Source organism: Corylus avellana, chromosome 1, assembly GCF_965113065.1.
Source record: "Corylus avellana chromosome 1, dhCorAvel1.hap1.2, whole genome shotgun sequence".
Taxonomy (NCBI): domain Eukaryota; kingdom Viridiplantae; phylum Streptophyta; class Magnoliopsida; order Fagales; family Betulaceae; genus Corylus; species Corylus avellana.
This window is the reverse complement of record NC_142490.1, coordinates 4,187,844-4,208,694: the sequence shown is the minus strand read 5'-3', so window position 1 is coordinate 4,208,694 and position 20,851 is coordinate 4,187,844. Positions and strand designations below refer to the sequence as shown.

Here is a 20,851-nt window from a genome sequence, read left to right as displayed (position 1 = left end):
TTTTTTTAAAAAAAAAAAAGAAAAAAAGAAAGATAAGTGATTGTTGAACGACCACAGTTAATTGGAGGTGGCCAGGTGGCTTTTTTCTCTTTTTTATTTTATTTTATTTTATTTTTTAATTTGAGTTTAAATAGCTTCAAGGATATATAAGCGGACAAAGTTTTCCTCCAAACTTCTTCCAATCTAATCTCTAAAATTGACATGTGTCCTCAAACATGTGAGAAGTTTTTTTTAATACCCTAATGTCCACAATCCACCGTTAACTCCAAAAATCTTTCATCTAAAATTTGTTTTCTCCCTTACGTCTAATCTTCCTCACGTCTCCGCCTCTCCCTCCCCTACGGCACCCAACAATACTTGTAGAGAAAGCAGCCTAGGAATTAGGAGAATCTTGTTGCCCCACCGCACCTTTTTGTTATAAAATTGACAAACCCAGAAAATTATATGACAAACCCAAAAAATTAGAGAAAACGGATAATAGAGAAAAATTGTAAAGATTAGAAAATTCAACGCCCTTGGTGAGAGTTTTCTAAGCTTTACCAAAAGCAAGGCTTTGATTTGAGGCAGGGAGATTGATCTTCCTGTGTCTTGGTCTCTGTATTCAAGAAGGAATTGCAAAAAGTCCTTGCTTTCTTTCTTCTTTGGCCCCTCTACTTTTAATCTTTTTCGACGATCAATTACAAGATCAAAGATCCTCTTGATCCAACCAAATATCTTCTTTATATCCCTCCCCACCCCTTGTATGTCAAATCTCTGCAAGGTTTTTTTTGGGTGCCATCAGGGGCGGAACTACATGTATGGGTGGGGGGACGAATGTCCCCCAAAGTTGTCAAAATTTTCTATAAAGTACATATATTTTATTTATCTATCCCCCAAATTTAGAAATTTGTCCCTCCAAATTTAAAAAAATGTCCCCCCAAACTCTCTTTCTCATTGTACTCTCTCTAGAAGACTTTTTTTTTCCTCTCACACTCTCTCTCTCGGACCAGACTCTATCTCTCTAAAACCAAAAAGTCTTACCGCTAGCTGTAATTTGTTGTGTTCATTCCTATCACCTATGTCTTGCTGCTTGCAGTTCATCTGAACGAAGTCTTGCTGTTCAGTGTTCACCTCAGTTCTCAACAAACAATTGTGCAGGCTGTTCGTCACTTCATCTTATCTCAAAGTTCCTTTAATCCTTTCAATCTTTTGTCTTTGTGACTTAAATGCATTGTTAATTTGTTACTTTGTTAGATATATATTTTTTATTCATTAGAAAATACACTTGGAGTCTTGCAAATTGCAAGTTTCAATGTTGCAGAGGGAGTGGGCATGGAGTGTGAACTTAGTGGCCAAGTGTCCCAAGTGTCAAGTGAGTATGTGTTAGTGGCTTAGTGAATTAGAAAAAAAATTAAATTAAATAATGACTTAGACGCTAAGGACTAGCTGCTTAGTTAATAGTTATTAGTTGGTGTGGGCTGTATGGCTTAGTTGTTAAAGATTAAAACTAACATTTTGACTTAACTAATTTTTAAGATTTCATGAGATTAAAATTTGGGTTATTTTTATTATTGTAGGCTGCAGCATTGTTTTGGCTTGTCTCAGAATCTCAATATTATTGTTGTTGGGAGCTTTAGGAGAAACAATTCATACAATTTTTCTTGAACCATATAGATTGTGCTTAGTTTATATTGCTAATAATTTATGCTATTATGTGTTTTGATGCCATAAGATTAAGATTTTGAATAAGTATTTACTGTATTTTAATGTAGAAAAATTATACAAGTTTTGTTTTTTAGCTTTCATTGTTGTTAATTAACTTAAATATTTGATGGGTTTGAACTCATTAATTTATTTGGCATTCTTTCACTTGTTAGTGGTAATAAGAAATATAATAAAATTCTAACAAAAATGACTTGTGCTTTACTATGAAATTATATCTCACCATATGTATCTATAAGTAGGTGTTACTATGGTCACGCCCAAGTAAGATAGCCACAATTGATCTCTCCGGCCTACCCTTTTAATTAGAAATATATATATATATATCGTCCCCCCACACTCAAAAGCATGGTTCCACCCCTAGGTGCCATAGGGGAGGGAGAGATGAAGGCGTGAGGTCGTAAGGGAGAAAATAAATTCTAGGCGGATGGAAGATTTTTGGAGTTAACGGTGGTTTATGCACATTAGGGTATTAAAAAAAACATGTGAGAAGTACATGTTTGAAGTCACATGTACAACTTAATTTGAAGGAAAACTTTGTCCTATGTAAGTTTGTTTGTTTGTTTGTTTTTTTTTTTACATTGTTGTTAAAGGGGGTTGAGTCATGAGTGTGACACGTAGTTGGTCCTAGTGACAAAGCATGGAAAGGGATAGATTAGCTTGTTCTAGGGAGCCGTAACTTCTAATGTACATCTCGATCTACTTCAAGGAAGCGGTGATCTCTAAAACACAGTAAACTAAGTTCTAAAATAATATTCGACTCATATTTTTCTTATTGATACTTCCCCTCTTTAAATATAGAAAGGGTATACTATTGATTACATAATAGACTAATTAGGTCTCGACTCTTGACTAGGACTAGGACGATTCTAAATTAGAGATCTATTTCTTATTAGCCTAAAAATAAATAGATAGTTACTCTTTATCCGTCTCTAACTAATTAGCTCCCAAGAAGATTTCATCATAGTAATTAATTTTTTTTTAATGAGAAATTTTATCCAAGAGTAGACAAAAATAGCAGCAAACTTCGAAGATAACAACAGCTTCAAACTCTCAATCAATCAAACAAAGCACAACAAACAGCCCTACAACATTAAGACAATCTCCTACTACTTTTTTGAATTTATAGATTCTCAAATTACAAATTTAGGCCAATTTTTTTTGGTTTTCTAAAGAATAAGCATTTCTACATAAGGTTAAAAAAAAGAGCATTTTGGGAGGAAAACTATTTTGGCTACCTCGATAACTTATCACATTTTTTATAGGATTAACTACTTTATTAGTATCTTGATTTACATTTTTTTACCTTTTTTCCCTATGTTTGTAAAACAGCAAAATGTGATACATAACCTATGGGAAATAGCAAAATCGATACCTCGTTAGTTTCTGTCAGTCTAAATTAACGAAATTCCACGTCATCGACACATATCACTCCCAAAATATGCTACGTGCCTTAAAAATTAAAAATAATTAATAATAAAAAAATTGAAAAAAAAAAAAAAAAAAAATTAATATCTGGTTCACCTCAACGAGCTCGCTTTGGCTGATGTGATGAAGGTTGACGGCCAAAGATTCAACTTGCTCTTCAATGATTAGGCTTCCCAAAGTGTACCCAGATTCAACTTGCTATTTTTTTATTTTTAATTTTTAGAACACGTGGCATATTTTGGGAGTGACACATGTCGATAGCGTGGAATTTTGTTAATTTAGACTAACGAAAACTAATGAGGTATCGATTTTTGCTATTTCCCATAGGTTAGGTATCACATTTTGCTGTTTTGCAAACATAAGAGAGAAAAAATTAAGAAGTGTAAACCAAGGTACTAATAAAGTTGTTAACCCTTTTTTATATGTGATATTTTTTTAAAGTGTTTCAATGCTTAGAGACGGCTTAAATTTTGTAATTTAAGAATTTACAATTTGTCTAAAATTGTAGATGATCTAGCTTGATAAAAAAAAACCATACTAATTAGGGGAAGAAGAAAACAAAAATACATGTAGAAAACCACGGAGACAGCTAAAAACCAGTACTGTAACTCCTTTTTCATTTGAGATATGATAGGGGCTCAACTAAACCACATTTAAGACCCAACTTTTACTTGCGTGGCACAAAGCCACATAAGAGTTGTGTCAAGTTCAAAATTGAAATTTCAAAAAAGAGAAAAAATCAAAACATATGTTCACAAAAGTTGGGTTTTAGATGGGGCTCAGTTGAGCCCCAAGATACATATATGCAACATATATAATAATCTTCGAGATAATAGCTTAATTAACATTGTAATAAGTGGCAATTTAATGTATTTATAGAATGCTTATATAATGTATAATTTATAAGCATAAATCTAAATATCCATAAGCCTAAATCCATTACAATTTCTTTGGTATCCTAGCTTTCCAATGACAATAATAAGCCTTGTTATAACAGTTTTTGGTATGGTGTGATAAGCACGCTCCAAGAAGTGAATCTGAGTAATATATGATTAATGTGCAATAATTCAGTCTAAGGTTGTACCTAGGGTCCAAATCTGGTCCTTCCAGGTCCGCACCCAAAATTTCAAAAAAATCTTTTCACAATTAACCTCAATATTCTTACTTTTTATATCACATTAATCACTTTTTATTACTATTCAAATAAAAAAAATTATTACAAAACAAAATTTTTCACTTTTTTATACAAAACATTTTTACTTTTTTTCTTTCACATCAATCAAATCTGCTATAATTTCGGCCCACTTCCTAAGTCTACTCATTTGCCAAACATAATCTATATTCTTCCAGTCCAGTTCTACCCTCGGGAGTCATCGCTTTCTAGGCTTTCTCGGGTTATGCCAGACCTGGGATTTGGATCGATAGTTTTTTGTGGGCCGGCATCAGTGGGCCTCTGTATCTGGCAACGTTTAGTTGAGTGGGTTTATTCCCAATAAGCATCAACACTAAAAAAAAATTATGAATGATAGGTAAATATAATATACATTGAAAGGTAAGATACTGTGAACGGACTTTAATTATGGAGCTTTGATGAAACAACCTTTCTTTCTTTTTTTCTTTTTTCTTTTTTTAATTTGATGAAACAACTTAAAGGATTAAAGACGTTTTTGGCATTTGTGGTTTAACGCAATATTAAATGGACCCATCTAGTTGATAAATGTATACATCCAATCAACTCCCATCACAATGTGAAACTTGTCCAATACACATTACATAGCCTATTCAACAAGGTTTAATCTGTGTCACTAACTAACACGATAATACCATGTGCTTATTTTAATCTGTGTCAATATTCTAGGACTGTTTTCCACTAGTACTAAACCATGAAAATGAGCACAACTGACATAATATTAAGATACAATGCTTAATTGCCTAAACCCGCTGTAAACTTGATGCCGGTACCCGGCAACCACGACCGCCCGTCGATGAACCGCCCAACGGTGAAGAAATTAGCGGTGGCAGCATCTCTAATAATGTGATACCCCGGCCATGTGACCCGTCCGGAAAGCACTGCCCCGGGCCCATAGTTCCTATATTCCCCATACCACAATGTGGTCAAGGCAAAGTCTCCATACCACTCAAGCCACCCTCTTGGCTGGACTAGACCACCCATGTAAGTGTTAATAAAAACAGTCCTAGAATATTGCTTCCATGGCCTCCCTAAATAGGTTGGTTGGGTAGCAAAAATGTAGCTATCTTGGATTGAAAACCCAGTGCTCTGATGTGGGTTTTTCCTTCCTTGGGCTGTGATTGTGACCTTTTGTAGTGGAAGAGGCACTCTGGTGAATATTTTGCAATTTTGGAGGACGGCTGCCCCATTACCAAAAATGAAGTCTATGGTGCCATATATATTACATTCACGGTAGAATTGGCGGAGAGAATGGGCATAGAGGGTGTCTTGGTACCCTTCCATGCTGCACCGGTAGAAGGCCGACTGGTCGGAGTCGACACGGAGCGCAACAGCTTGATGGTTTTCGGGTCCGGCCATGTTCCGAAATGTTATGTCCCTTGCTATAAATCCCTTCCCGGAGACCGCTACAAGCAACAACAACAAAAATTCATTACCAAAAGAAGTCATTTGCATGTTAGATAAAAAAAAAAAAAAAAAAAAAAAAAAAGACCTTTGCTTACCTCCCAAAGTATCGAATTTTGCAATCATAATCTTAAACTTTTAATTTTTGCAATGTAGGTATCTCAAGAATTTTTCCCTATTAATTTCACCCATTTGTTTTGTTAAAATGCCCAAAATGTCCCACTTTCCAAAAAAAAAAAAAAAGGTGTGAAAATTCAGGTGACCCACAGCCAAATGTGGATCTAGACTGACCCACGGCTGGCGGTGGATCACCATAATTTTCATTTATTTTTATTTGAAAGGGGGGCATTTTGGACCTTTTAGAAGGAAAAAAAAAAAAAAAGGGTGATGTTAAAAGGAAAAAATTATTGGGATATTGAAATTGCAAAAATTAAAAGTTACGGTGTTACTTTCGAGGGTATAATTGAAGTTTCTCAAACAAAAACGAACGTGACTTGAATTATGTAATTAATGCAAAATTTGGTACTATTGTGACATGGGCCAACAAAAAACATTAAGAAATAGAAAGGCAAGTTACTCACCAACAGTTGCAGTTCGAAATGTTGTCCATCCTTGCATGAAATGTCGATTGCCTGTGACAATGGTCTGTCTCATCCCATCGCCAACAATCATAATATTGGTTTTCTTCTTCTTCATATCTATGTTCTCCCTATAAACTCCCTTCTTCACATATATGATATACCTCCTATTGCTATAGCTTGGAGCTGCTACAATGGCTTCTGTGATTGTGCGATAGTGGCCACTCCCATCCAACGCCACAATGGCATCTACGTGCATGCCTTTTGTGCGAGATTTCAGAAGCTCTTGATCGCCTTCTGTCATCCATTTCGGAAACTCCGAACTTTTCTCTGTTTTTGTTGTACTATTTCGAGGTGGCTTGAATGGCAAGCTATGTAATTGAGTGTACAAAGCCAAAACATTGCCAATAAGCTGCGTGACTTCTTTCAAGCTTCCTCTAATGAAACGTTCGACATGTCTGTCTGTGCCCTCAAAGCCTTCGAGGCAGGTGTCCTGGTTACTCAGCGCAGCACTCAGCCATGCTTTTAGATTTCCTTCGTAGTGAACGCTCTTGAAACCTGCTCGAATGTTCTTCATCTCGGCTAACGACCATGCCAATTCGGAGACGGAGAAGTCGAGAAGCTCCTTGCAATCCTCCGTTGCTATTTGCTCACGGTAGCTGAAAGACAAGGAATTGAACTTTGTGATCGTTTCGATGGCTAGCCTCGCTTCGTTGAGCGTCATCCTGAGCGCGGCGGTTATGATCGAAGACGGGTTTGCAGGCTCCGTTTTTTCTAGCTCGGACTGCATGTTTGAGAGGCATGAGTTTTGGTTGTCAATGTTGATGCAAGCTTGTGTCATCATGGCTTGCATGGTTTGGTCTGGTTCGTTTGAGGAGGGTCCATGGGAGAGAGCTTCAAGGTGGGGTAAAAGGATGAGAAGAAGAAGAAAATTTGCCAAGGCCATGCTTTAATTTTGGGTATGAAAAGGAAGGAGAAAGGAAGAGTTGTTTATGGTTGTTTTGCAGAAGAAAATAAATTATTTATAAGTGAGAATATGTGGGGGATTGTTTGCTTTCAAAGTAACGTTTTAATCTTTTGGGTTTTAAAGTTACTTTCTTTTATGCGTTTTCCCTAGGCAAAGTTCAAGCACTTGTGCTTTCTTTCGAGGGCACGGTTTAGTATTATTCCTCTCTATTTCGTCCTGTTGCTAAGTATTAGAATGCTTCTCTAAATTGGATTCTGTATAGCTTGTTGCATGTGTTGCACAATCAACGGATTCCTTGCTCGCACCATCTTTTGGAGAATCATAGGAGCACATGGTGTTAAAGCCCACACCCAGTTCACATTGTCATGGAATATAAAGAATCATAGGCAGCATCGAGCGGGGAGTGTAACCTAAGTAAACCATCTTATGCCCTAGCATACTAGCTTGGACGGATAAAGATTCACAACAATTTTCACCTGCCTTTTCACACTGACAATCCAGGCATCAAATTGCTGGAAATCCGAATCTGACTCGGACAAGTAGAAGTGGACTATTCTCACAAGACATCATAAAACTAAGAAAAATAAATAGAGAACCATTTTACATTTGGGGGGAAGAAAAAAGAACAAAGCAAAATTCTGAGTGTTTATGTTAATGTCACTTCATCAAATTTAAATTCCTAATTGAATTGAAAAGAAATTCAAGTTATACATCCTGCCTCAACCAATATGGCTCTAAATTGGCCATTGAGCAAGGCTTAGTCCCATGAAAAGAAAGAAAACAAGAAGGGACAAGGGGGTGAAGAATCAAAACACACACAAAAAGGTCAAAATAAACAAACAAAAAACTGCTTTCTTATGCCATTGTGGTATTAATCTATTGTGACAACTTAAAAAAACCAACCTTTCGGTGAAACCCTTTTCCCAAAAGAGTAGGGTACCTGCAAGATTTTCAAGAAAATTGTTTCTGACTTGCAAATATACTTTGAGTTTGAGATGTGTAGTTTAATCCCATCTAATCTTGCAACCCCTTGCATGCAGGGTCTCAAGTATCTCTGAAGAAAGTAAGCATCTGAGCGGTCTAATTAACTTAACCTTTCTGATCCGCACAGAGGATGCCCTAAGTGCAAGCTCAAACCCTTTTAATGTGACTTTCGTGAGGTGCACCAGCTTGGCATCCTGCAGGCGTGTTAGGTTCCCCATCACCATGCACAGCCCCACATCTGAGACAGAGCAATAGCTCATATTTATCTGCCATGCACCATTTATATACATCAGTAAAAACCACTCTTCCAAGATCCAAAATCACTATAAGGATTCTAGTTGATGATGTGCAGCCAAAAAAGAAGGCGATTTATACCGAAAATGGGTTCTGTATTTTACAAAAAAATCTTACTTCTGTTGCATTCAGTTTTTATCTAGTTTTAATCCGACAATATTATTTATGCGACATATTGAACTAGAGATTCCATTCCAAAGAGGATAAAGCTTGCTAGTAAGCATAATAACAACTAAATTTTGAGGAATGTTACTGTTTGAAGTTCGGAAAATATGTAAGAGGAGAATCCACCGCAAAACTATGGACATATAGGCTTTGCTTGATAAAAAAACATAGGAAAATGGTAAGACACGAGTGCAGATGGTGGGGTATTATAGCAGTGGATCTCTGAATCTGTTGTAGGAGGTGACAGCTATCAACTCTATCAAAGGAGTCAAAGGAGTAAGGATCCCTCAGTGTCTTTCAAGCGCTGGAAAGGAAAACGTAGACCACTCAAGAGACTTTGAAAGCTCATTATCTTATTTGCCTAAACGTTCAAAATAGTGTGATACTTAAACAGAATGGAAGCTACCTCACAGTGTGGCTTACTCATATGGTAGGTTAGTTATTCTCATATCATCTCTCTTTCTCATACCCCTTCATCTTTCTTTTTTTCCTCCTTTTCTACACAAAATTTGTTTTCAACATATAAAACAAAAGGTAGAAGCAATTGAAGAAAAAGAACAGGAAGTGATACTGTCTTGAAAACACCTTGAAAATGCAAGAGCAAAGTAATGAAACGTGCATGGTATGCATTCTTTATAGCTTTACATGCATTACCACACAATTTTCATTTCCAATTCCAACCAACTCCCCCCTAATCCTAGATATCATTGTCAAATAGCTATAAGCTTGATGGCTATGTTAGTCAAGAATAGTTTTTAGTACTCCCATCTTTTTTCTGTAAAACAACCCTCATTCCAATTCAAGATAAGGAAACCATACCTGTCGCATATTCCGTGAGTAGTAAGCAAGTGCCCAGAAGCCTGGGTCATCAATCGTTCCACAATGTTTCAAATCCAAATCTGCCAGTCTCTTACACCCAGCTGCAACCGCTGTCAAACCCATACTTGTGATGTTGACAAGTCCACGCATCTCCAGGTCGGCGAGGTCCTCAAAGTAGCCGATATACTGCATCCCCCTGTCGGTAACCCCACTGCAGTATGACAAGTTCAGCTTCGTCAACTTCTTGCAACCACTCAATAGCGCAGCGAATCCATCATCTCCTATACCAGTACAGCTGCAACCCAAGACAGAAAGATCAATCAATGAATTCACCTTAACTATGTGTCAACTCTCAATACATAATCAAATTGACTAGCGGGCTTAGATTACCGATATAAATCAAGTTCAGTAATTTTTGTACAATTACAAGCGATATAAGCCAATCCCTTGTCTGTTATGTTTGTACACAGTCCTAATTTCAAGCATGAAAGTTCTGAACATCTAGACAAATATTGCAGTCCTGCAAATAAGAAGAGAGTTACTCTCAAAAGTGTCAGAGATTATTTGGAATGCAAGTGCCACAATGAATTTGAACAAGGACATAACTAATGCAGGCTTAAGATAATGAAACAGATGGAGGATCTGCATGCATATTAACTACATTTTCTAAAAGCAATGAAGGCAGATTAACCATAGTTAATGTTCATGACACTCATCGGGAATTACTTTCAAAACTTGCCTTTGTCAGTTACCCCACAACAATCCGTGAGATCAAGCTCCTCGAGTCGCAAGCAACATGATCCAAGCTGATCGAGACTCTTCTCAGTGACCATATCACAAGACTCTAACTTTAGGCACACAAGGTTCCTGCAAGAGTTTGCTAAAGCAGAAAGGGCTGCATCAGTGAGGGAGCGGCAACACGTTAGATTGACAATCTTCAAATCTACACAGCCTGATACTAGCTGCATGATGCCCGTGTTTGTCACACCAATGCATTTGCTCAACCCAATTTCCACCAACGACTTGCAATTGGTGCTGATGATCTGAAAGCTTGAGTCAGAAACTTGAGCACCATCAATTCTTATTGTGTTCAGGTTCTTCAAGTCCTTCAAGCAGTGGAGAGCCATTGCCGTAAGCCCCTGCAGGTAACTCCAAGATCTAAGTACTAAGAACTATGCTTACAAAAAGAAAAATCAGTGAAACCAGATACATGCACCAAAGAGCTATGAAATTCACTCACCGAAAAACAGTATCCAGCATTGAGCTGCAGAAGACCACTATGTCCTCTAACTACTGACATTAAACCCGAGGAATTAACAAGATCACACCTCGAAATATCAATCACCTGCAGCCCTTGAAAATTACACAGTTTACATTACAATTAATTATTACTAATGTCAACCATGTTATGTGTAAAATATTCAACCCAACTATAAAATATTTCACCTGTAGCAATGGGCATCTATTTTCGAGAAACCACAATCCAACATAATCTACTAAAGGGCACCCCACGATGGCCAAAACCTCCAGTTTCGGCAGAGAAGCAATTGAACGTAGAGATTCACATGTAACCTGAAACCCAGCTATGCATCATATTTCTTTGGTAAGTATACCATACGTCATATTTCACAAGCATAGTATTTTTGTAAAGGAAAAAGGCACCTAAACCGAAAAATCTCTGTTTGCTTGCTGAAAATAAAGGTAAACAATAGAAGAGATTTTCCAATCTATATCTAGCATGCTGTTTGGTCACCAAAATATGATGTTCTCACCCCAACTTAACCAAACGGCCACAATGCCCTTGGTTGGGCAGATAAACCATAAAAATCTAGCATTTAAAACTTCAACTCGTTCACCATTCTTCTTCCACTTTCTCAGCATCCTAACAGAAAAAGTGGAAGAAGAAGAATATTGTCCCATTTCGAAAAAAGAAAAAAACAATAGAGACCATTGAAAAACTAAAATTTTTATTTTAAAAAAAAAAAAAAAAAAAACAGGCATATAGTAGTACTAGTACTTCCTGCGCAGAGCTTTCAGTTGTATGAAGAGATGGAAAAAAACCTTGAAATATGACACATTAAGAAAACTTCAAATTAGAAGAAACAGGATCAAAAAACAGAGCAAAGACTAGAAAAATAAATCAATAAATGAGGGGAAAAAAAAAGAGAAGCCTAATCTTTTACTGTCATAAATTAGAAACATACTCCCAAAAGAAAATTAATGGCGCTAGCCCTCTCTGTCTGTCGGTCTCTCTCTCTTAATATATTAAAATTCAAACATTCAACTTCCTCATTTTCTCATCAACCAAACAAGCACCCACGAGCTTCTAAACTTGATGAAGAAAAAACAAGCAATGCAAAGAGCAAAATGTGAAATTGAAGTACACCACCTTGCTTCACTGTAGCCCCAATTACCTTCATTCTCATTTTTGTATGAAGCCATGAATTACCTTCATTTTCTCTATTCTATTAGCAAACCCATGTACCAGATCATGAAATACTTTTAAATTTCAACTCCCAAATCTAAGAACTCCTATTTCAATCCCATTACCCACATCTTCACATCAACTGCTATATAGCATCAAAATAAGATTAATGTTATTTAGTAAACTACTATATAACACGGAAATAACATCAAAATCAACTGTGATTTTTTTCGTTTATAGGTCGTCGTTAATATAAAGACTGAATTTTACTGGCACATAATCAAATTGTATTACACTCGTATAACAATCTTATTCTTCAAAAAAAGAGAGTGAGGAACTCGAACCTTTAGATATGAGACATCAAGAGCCTTCAAGCCGAAGCACTTCTTGCACAAAAGATCGACACCCAGATCAGAGATCTCCATGCACCACTTCAAGCTCAGCCTCTCCAGTCTCTCACACCCAACCGCAATCTTCGCCAACCCAACATCGCTAATTCCCACGCACTTATCCATCCTCAGCTCCCTCAACCCTTTGGCGCACGATATCGCAGAGGCCTCTCTGTCGCCGTACTTCCAACAGTGAGACACGTCCAGTGCCTCCAGACACGGACACGCACGTGCCAGCATCTCCAACCCGGAGTATCTCAACCCGGTTGCCCGACTCAGTGTGAGCCGGGTCAAGTACCGGGTCCAATTCTTTGACTCGGGCCGAGAGAGTAAGACCGACACGGTCCCGTCCTCGATTCGCGGGCAAACCGAGAGGTCGAGGGAGTCGAGGTTTGTGTACTTGGAGAGCAGGCTCTGTAGGAACTCGAAGCGGAGGACTCGGAGGGACCGCCGGCTCGCCAAGTCGACTCGGAGGAAGTCCCTGCATACAAGTCGCCACGTCTTCCGGTCCTTGTCGGAGCTGAGTTTGATATAAACTCGGATCAGCAGGTCTTCGGTTAATACAGAAAGCGACGACATTTACAATGGGTTTTTGTTTTGTTCGTGAAAATTAACGTTTTTGTTTTCTTTTTCCTTCTTTGGTGAAATTTAGGATTGGGGTTTTCGTGCTCAGGTCAGGTGGGTAGTTTTGGAGAGAATCCGAAACCAACCGACTCGGGTTTTACTCGTCCGGATTATTATCTCGGTGTTTTGTTTCGGGTTATGGAGAAGAAGTAAATCGGAGTTTTTGTTGAGCCAAAAAAATTACAGAGACAGAGAGAGAGAGATGGTTATGGACTTATGGAAATGGAACGGCGGTGAGAGTGGTTTTAGACCGTTGCATTGCGGCCTGTTTCGGTGGCTATAATCGAACAGTGAAGGTGTACGGAGGGGACACTGGAGAGAACACGTGGCAAGAAGAGAGAGAGGAACCGGAGAATAGAGTCGAAGAGCGTGGGTTCCAGGAAACCGCCGGAGCTTTAGAAAAGGTCATGGAGTACTGTTTCGTACGGTTGTTGGAGGGACCCACCTAGATGTGCGAAGACCGTACATATATTTGTTTGACTTCAACAATTATTAATAGAAAGAAAGAAATGGCAGGTGCTACTTAATTGACTGAAGAGGCAAGGTTGCGGGGACCACAGCCACCTGTGCACGTGCTTTCACGCAATTTCCGACACAGGCTTTTCGTTTTCTATTTCTTCACGTGGTGCTACGTTTACCAAAATGGATGTAATTCTCATAAGAGCTGATTACTCCTTTTCAATCTCACTTTTTTATATATGTTAAGTGCTTATGGATTTTTTTTTTTTTTTTTTTTAAGGGATCATTATTTCTCTTTCAATTCTTAAAAAATAATATATACTTAAAAGACTAGAATAATATTAGAAGAACACCTAACATTTTTCAAAAAAAATTACATCAGCCCAATAATAAGAGTGCGATGAAAGATACGTGTTTAAAAGAAATTTTTCTTAAAAATATGATAATTTATTTTAAATGAATGATCTTTATCATGTCATTTATTTTAAAATAAAATATATATTTTCAAAAAAAAAAAAACCTTCTTTAACCACACTAAGAGGTGGTTGGGCAGCTTGGGCCACCCCTTCAAAACTTTTGAAGGGTGATCCGACCATCTCAAAAGTTTTTAAGAGTGATCTATTATCTCAAAAGCTTTTGAGGGGTGGTCAACCACCCCCTCGAGGGTTATGAAATAATCCTACCATCTCTAAATGAGTGATCAGCCACCCCTTCAATTCTAAAAAGGGCTAACCCACACTATTTGCAATGAATTTTTTCAAGAACTCTTCTTCTCTATATGTTTAATGGATCATGACCCATTTGTTCAATCATAAAAATGTGTAATTGGTTGAGGAAAGTTCACTTTTTTCCCCAAATTTTACAATTGGTACATGGCATGAAATTTTCTCAACAGCCCCTCTGTTTGCTTGTCTTGAAAAATCTTTTCTTCACCCAAATCAACCTGTTTTATACTTTTCTTCTGCTGACCATATATTTCTGATCTCTGCTGCCATCTATGTTTCTCTCTTAATTAATGAACGATCAGCTAAACTTGTCAAAGAACACTTTATTCATGTACTATTATACCAACCCAAGAAATCATGAAGCTCACAACCTTGCTATAAGTCACAGCATACTTTGGAATTTCAATACTTTTCAGTGTTGATTTGTCTGTAGAAAAAAAAAAAAAAAAAAGGTTGTTTTCTCATGTAATAATCCCTCGCTTGTACAAATTATCACTGCCTTCCACTGGTGAGTAATTAAAAGCCGGTTGCCTTGTGATATGATCTACTCCATCTGATCCCATCACTGCCTTGGCATTCCAATACCAAGGTTGAAGATAAGGTGAAAAAATAGAAGATGAACAAGAAGAAGGATGAAGTATTACAGAACCCCAATCTCTTGCTCCAAGCTTTGCTTCCTTTAATCTTCTCCTGGTTAGCAAGCATCCCAGATCTTCCTTTTTCATCATTGACACACTTCTGAGTATCGAAATGCATAAAAGGAGGACCATTACTGCATCCTCTTCAGGCAACAATTCAACCACCAATAGCTTCCAATTCAAAAGAGCTGTTGCTCTTCCAGTTGGGTTCTCCTCTGTGAACCTAACAAGCGTCACAAACCCCTCCTCTTCTTCATCCTCCTCTTCCTCTTCCTCTTCCTCTTCCTTGTTTTGGCTTTCTTCATCCTTGTTCTCTGACTTCATCTTCTTTACTTGATACTGCATTTTTCGCCCTTTCAATAGCTTCATCTGCCTCAAATGATGGGATTATAGTCTAAATTATCAACCAAAGCATCTAAGATTGCTTATGTAGTACACATGATTGTAAGAGAAAAAGAACTAAAGTTCTACCCTACCGATGATTCTGGAGACATTTGATTTCCCAGACAAAAACTCAGGCCGGATATAGATGTAGATGATTCCCAACCTATCATAAGTTCATCTCCTGTTGAAAATTTCCATGCAGCTTTCCATTGTTCTGGTGGTTCTTTTGGTGTTGCCGTTCCAACCACTTTCTCTGTACTAGATGGCAACAATGGCAGCAAAAATGTTTAAAATTTAATTCTATAGACATACAAAGCTGATTCTTTAAAGAGAACAGAAGAGCTAGCATTAACATATATGATTTCTTAAGAAAGAAAGAAAAAAATCCGCTTCTCATGTACTTTGCTTTATAAGAGAAGGCATAAATTCTTATGCTGTCCTTGCACAAATGATATACATAATGGGAATTTTCATTTGTAGCACTTGGAATCTTAGTCTACTTGGGTGTGGAGAAAGACAGGGCAAGGAAATAATTCAAAGCTTTGCATCTTATTTTTAACATGAGACAAGCAACCTCGGAAAACCTTTCGACCAAATTGAGACAAGATTTCATAATCCTAAGACTTCCCTCTTCAATTTCTAATGTCAGATTCTGCATTTGTGAAAACTTATAAACAACGCACCTGGGGCTTTCCCAATTGGACCTGCGACATAAGACCAAGAACCTTCTCGTATCTCTATAATCCTATCCTCCCATTTCACAGCTGTGGGAATTTCACCTCCTCTTCTCCAAAACCCTCCTCCCACCCTACAGTTAGTATTCAAATTGTGTTAGTAAGTAACGGACAACGGTACCATAACACTCACTCAAAAGGATTGAAAGTTTTCTTCAAAAGAACAAAGGTTGAAGTTTTGAAAGCTTACCTCATTCTAACGACAAAGCACTCTCTCCCTGCATGATCAAGAACAGTCCGAGATAACCAACGACCTTCCTGAGGCCGATACCGATTCATTCTCAGAATCACATCTGATATCATGGCCCCTGAATTATCTGTCACTCGGTCAGGTACACATTTCAACAAGTAAGGTGCTTGAACTGGTGTAGTTATTGAAGCGACTATTCTTGCTTGTTGAGCAACTTCTCTTTCCAAAGTTAGAGAGGGTGCTCTTAGCAAGTCATTCCAATGGAATGTAACAATTGCTTGCAGGCTACTTCCTTTGAAACAGTGGCCACCTTCACGACGAAGTTCAAGTACGACTCCCTTTGTTCCAAACTCACAATAGAGATTCCAAGCTTTATGCCAAGAATCATACCGAAAGTCCGAGATGGATTTATCGAGCTTCAACTCCCTGTGACATCTTAACATGCTGAGACGGAGTAATTCACATGTAACATCTTGTTGAGCAGCCTTCATACCAGAGTTGAGCTTTAGGAACACACATACCTGTGTTTAAAATAACAGCAATTGGTTCACTAATGCAGACATGAAGCACCTCTATTTGTCTTTTGTTGCAGAAACAAAAGGACATTTCCTCGAACCGTTGTATCAAAAACTAAATTTCATTGATTAAGCTGGCATTTGTTGCATACATGGAGTACCCTTAATTGAATAACTAGTGCCCTCATATGGAGCTGCCTTTCCCAAAATGAATTACCCCTAATTAGGTTGCTTTGATTGAGGTATATCTAACTAAATAACCTTGCTAAATTAAATTGAGTTTTACTGAACTTAATTCACTCACTATCTAGAACCCACAGAAGCAAGATGAAATGGAGGCACCCCAACAAAGAACTCTCAAAATCAGCATAGTTACCTAAAATAATTTACTCTTCTCATAAGTTTCCCAAAGAGGATGATAATATCTAGAAGAAAACACATTTTACAATATTGTCAAATTATGATTAAGAAAAAATTTCCATTACTTCATCTTTCTTCCATTGAATCAATAAATATTGATATCTATGGAATTTGATCGTTAATGCACCACTTATTCATGAAACTCTTTTGGAATTGATCATGAATATTAACACACCAATTATTTATGAAACTCTCAAATCCTTTAATCCAGTTTTAGTCTAACCACAATTGCACCCTGTCCTTTTTCCTTTTCTACTTAAAAAAGTAAAAACATTAATAAACAACTTTCAACACAAAAAACTCAAAACTACTTTCACATTTACGTCACATCAAAACACTTATTCAACCAAAAAAACGAAGAAGAAAAAACGTTATTTAGAAAATGACGAATACACTAAGAAAAAGAGTGAGTGCTAACCAGACCTCAAGTAAGAACCTTGGTAGCATGGACTTGTACTTGGAGTTAACATCTGTGTCTGATACCTCCCAGTAAATTGGCTGCTTGGCTGAGCCAATTTTATCCGATTCCAAGACTACTTCTCCACCAGCTTTCCCATATGGCTGATCATATGTCCTCTCCCACAACATGTTGGTCTCTTTCACCTCTTTTTCCTTCACACTTTCCCACACACTCACCACCTTCCCCATATCACCCTCCATCTCCTTCAAGTCCTCTTCATATACCGTTGGGTAGCTCTGATTTATTGCACACCAGAAATCAGAAACATATATACTCGTATTACATAGATACTTCTTTGAATGAAAAAAGCTAATAGATGCAAACAAAATTAACCCAGAAAAACCAAATAGCAATTGATAGAGAGAAAACCAACCTGATGGGTCAACCACATTAGTAGAATATCTGAGGCAGGCACCAAACGAGAACACTCATCAGAAAATCTCTGCAACATGCTCAAAAATCCCTTGTACCTTTGCCTTGCTGCAATTAAGTAGACAATTTCGGACCTATATTCCTCTGAGAATTTGGAATACAAAGATCTATGCTTTGTGACTTCCACCAAGAGTTGTTCGTTTGTGACAAGTGGGATTGGCGTGTCTGAATCGGCTTCATTCTCGAATGGCTCAGATGGGTATTTACGTTTCCAACTTTCTTTGCATCTCATCAATGCATACTCTTCGTTCTCTTCATTAAAAATCGCTGGTTTTCCAATGAGTTTTGAGAACCTTAGCTCGCAATATTGCCGGTAATTCACCTGGAAAATTGTGTTGTCATTTCATAATCAATTAAATGATAACATAAAATATTTAATTAAAACGAAAAGTAAGCAATAAAAATAGGATTCAAACTTAAAATTTTTGCTTTTTATACTATGTTAATTAATCATTTAATTAAATCTCATTTTAATACCTGAAAATTGCATGTTTTTAAAAGTAACAGTTTTGGTACATGGATTTTTAAAAACATCACGATTTTAGCAATTATAACATCGAATTATCAAAATTTGTAACGTTAGTATAATGTATTCCACGTAAAATTTAAAAATTAAAAATTTATCCTATAAAAAAATATTTCTTTTTAAAAAAAAAACACATAAATGCAACCCACCGACACGTTTTGCATCACGAATTAAAATTGTATCCAATTAATTATAGTGAAAGGGTACTTTTGTCTCATAAAAAAATAAAAAGACAAAAATACTCCTCAAATATAAGTAAGTAACTGATATCTCTCAAGTTCATTTAAAATGAAGAGGATTGTGTTCCATGCATGTAATTTCTTAAGACAAATATATGGGGAGTGCTAATTAATTAAGGAGCCAAACAAATGAATCCAGAAAATTTTTAAAATTGACGTGGCAAACCGTGAGTGGCAGACGAGAAAGAGGAAATTGTATTTTTTTAATTTAAAAACCTTTGTCACGCCAATTTAAAAAAAAAAATTGAATTAATTTATTTAGCTTTCTAGCACTTCTCCAAATATATACCTATATATATCACTTGTTTTATCTTTTGTTTCAACTAGGGTCCAAAATGTGGGCATTACTGACAAAAAGTTTTTATTTTCTTTCTTTATAAAAATTAAAAAATAAAAAAATAAAAAAATAAAAAAAGAAAAAAAGAAAAAAAGAAAAAAAAAGACAACTTTTATTTTCTTTTCTCATGCTTTCTCAGCAACCAAAGGAAACTTTAATGAGAGATAACTGCGGCTTACCGGATTCAAAGTGTGACAAAACCAAACCCACTCGACATCAAGAGGAGGAAGAAGCATAGGAGGAGTTGAACCCACCACCGTCAGATCAGAAACCAACGGCATCCACACCTCATCGTACCTGCAAATTAATCAAACCAACACTTTTCACCGTCCGATGATCAGATTAGTACTTCAACAAAAAGGCCTAGCTAGAGCCGTTCTTCACCTTCTTATAGCTTCAACAACCGTTGCTTTCTCATGAAGCCACCGAGCCTCCGCCACCGACCTCAGGAACCCGATATTTCGCCTCGAAGCCGATACGAGATCCACCCCCACTCGTATCGCTTCCACTTCCGATATCTCGCTGAGGCTTCTTCCCGATATGTTGACCGAAAGTTCAGAGCCGTTGCGGCTTTCCGACATGTCGTAGAGACACAGAGAGAGAGAGAGAGAGAGAGAGAGAGGGTGACGGAGACAGAGATTTGTGACTAATAAACTCACATGGGGTTTGTTTTGTTTAATGATTTGAGAGAACAAAAGAGAATATTATTACGAGGGAGAGTGACAGTTTAAGGTCTGAAAAATTAGCCACGTGGCAAGTCCGATCAATGGAGTTGTCGGGTAGAAGAAGGGGTTGGATGGTTCGATGTCTTTAATCATTGCATGTGATTATATAATCTAGATTGAAATATTTAAGCCTAATTTAGATGGTAGTAGGAGTGCCTATAGGAATTCTTTGATAAAGCAGTTGATTGCAAATTTAGTCAAGGAATACTTGTACAACAGGATAAAGACTACAAAACTTGTTGAGATTACAAGAGGAGGAACACTATATGCTTAAATTAGCAAGAAAATATAAAATTTGATGTATTGCCTTAATGAGGGTCAAGGTTTATTTGAAAGATTGTGTGATTTTACTTGAAATGATTGTATATCCGCTCTTTATATAAAGTGTTGTGTTTGCTAATGGGGTATAACTTTAGCCAGGTGCTAGGCTAGATTCCTTGCTTTACAGATTATGGCCTTAGCCAAATTCTTTGCATGAAGGGTTAGAATCATAGAGCGGTTGTCCTCGACAGTATAATTTTGTCATTCGTTATGCTAACACCGCTAGTGAGCTACCAGGTTTTCTCCCCTACTCGGGTCTTATTAATTTGTGCTACTCTACTTCCTTGCGTTGGCCTTTTGCGATTGGTCTTGAAGTTTGGATTTTATCGTCGTGATGGTATAGTTAGCCATTTGAGAAATAGAAGTTCAAACTCGAAAAATAGTTCATCCTAAGATTAATTAAATTTATAAAATCTACTCCATGTATTTAATAGTCTTGGCATGTCGCTATTTAAAAATCATAATAGAATCATGGTGTCTTACTTTTATACACGCAAAATTTATCTCAAGTGTGGTCCATTTTTTTATGGGTCCCAAAAAAAAATGAGCCCAATCCACATGGGGCACATGTGGGTGCAATAGATTTGAGTATAAGAAATGCCAAGGCAGCCAGCCACTCCCATGATGAGGTGGGTGAGCACTACACAACGCTGGACACGGATGATATGGACAGCATACAAGTTGGTGCCCACGATACAAGTTGGTCCCCACGATACAAGTTGGTCCATTTTATGACCGTTGATCAGTACGACTTTTAGGTAAAATAGTCAAAAGAGAGT

The 20,851-nt window shown here is 37.2% G+C and overlaps 3 protein-coding genes across 3 annotated transcripts; all 3 read right to left on the bottom strand.

Moving 5' to 3' along the window:
• Positions 1 to 4,875: 4,875 nt before the first annotated feature.
• On the bottom strand, positions 4,876 to 7,264 carry LOC132171750 (Plant invertase/pectin methylesterase inhibitor superfamily). Its single transcript, XM_059583143.2, has 2 exons — positions 6,304 to 7,264; positions 4,876 to 5,724 (listed from the first exon to the last, which is right to left on the bottom strand). Exons 1-2 carry the CDS (start codon positions 7,244 to 7,246, stop codon positions 5,054 to 5,056), a joined length of 1,614 nt encoding a protein of 537 aa, XP_059439126.1. The 5' UTR covers positions 7,247 to 7,264; the 3' UTR covers positions 4,876 to 5,053.
• A 670-nt stretch (positions 7,265 to 7,934) lies between these two features.
• Positions 7,935 to 13,422, bottom strand: LOC132171218 (F-box family protein). The gene is made up of 7 exons (XM_059582482.2): positions 12,299 to 13,422; positions 10,976 to 11,101; positions 10,770 to 10,874; positions 10,269 to 10,668; positions 9,920 to 10,049; positions 9,530 to 9,824; positions 7,935 to 8,517 (listed from the first exon to the last, which is right to left on the bottom strand). The coding sequence occupies exons 1-7, from the start codon at positions 12,920 to 12,922 to the stop codon at positions 8,272 to 8,274; spliced, it is 1,926 nt and encodes a 641-aa protein (XP_059438465.1). The 5' UTR covers positions 12,923 to 13,422; the 3' UTR covers positions 7,935 to 8,271.
• An 828-nt stretch (positions 13,423 to 14,250) lies between these two features.
• LOC132171340 (enolase (DUF1399)) lies at positions 14,251 to 19,647 on the bottom strand. The gene is made up of 8 exons (XM_059582633.2): positions 19,411 to 19,647; positions 19,206 to 19,323; positions 17,866 to 18,246; positions 17,456 to 17,728; positions 16,098 to 16,618; positions 15,857 to 15,981; positions 15,266 to 15,426; positions 14,251 to 15,158 (listed from the first exon to the last, which is right to left on the bottom strand). The coding sequence occupies exons 1-8, from the start codon at positions 19,605 to 19,607 to the stop codon at positions 14,613 to 14,615; spliced, it is 2,322 nt and encodes a 773-aa protein (XP_059438616.2). The 5' UTR covers positions 19,608 to 19,647; the 3' UTR covers positions 14,251 to 14,612.
• Positions 19,648 to 20,851: the final 1,204 nt, after the last annotated feature.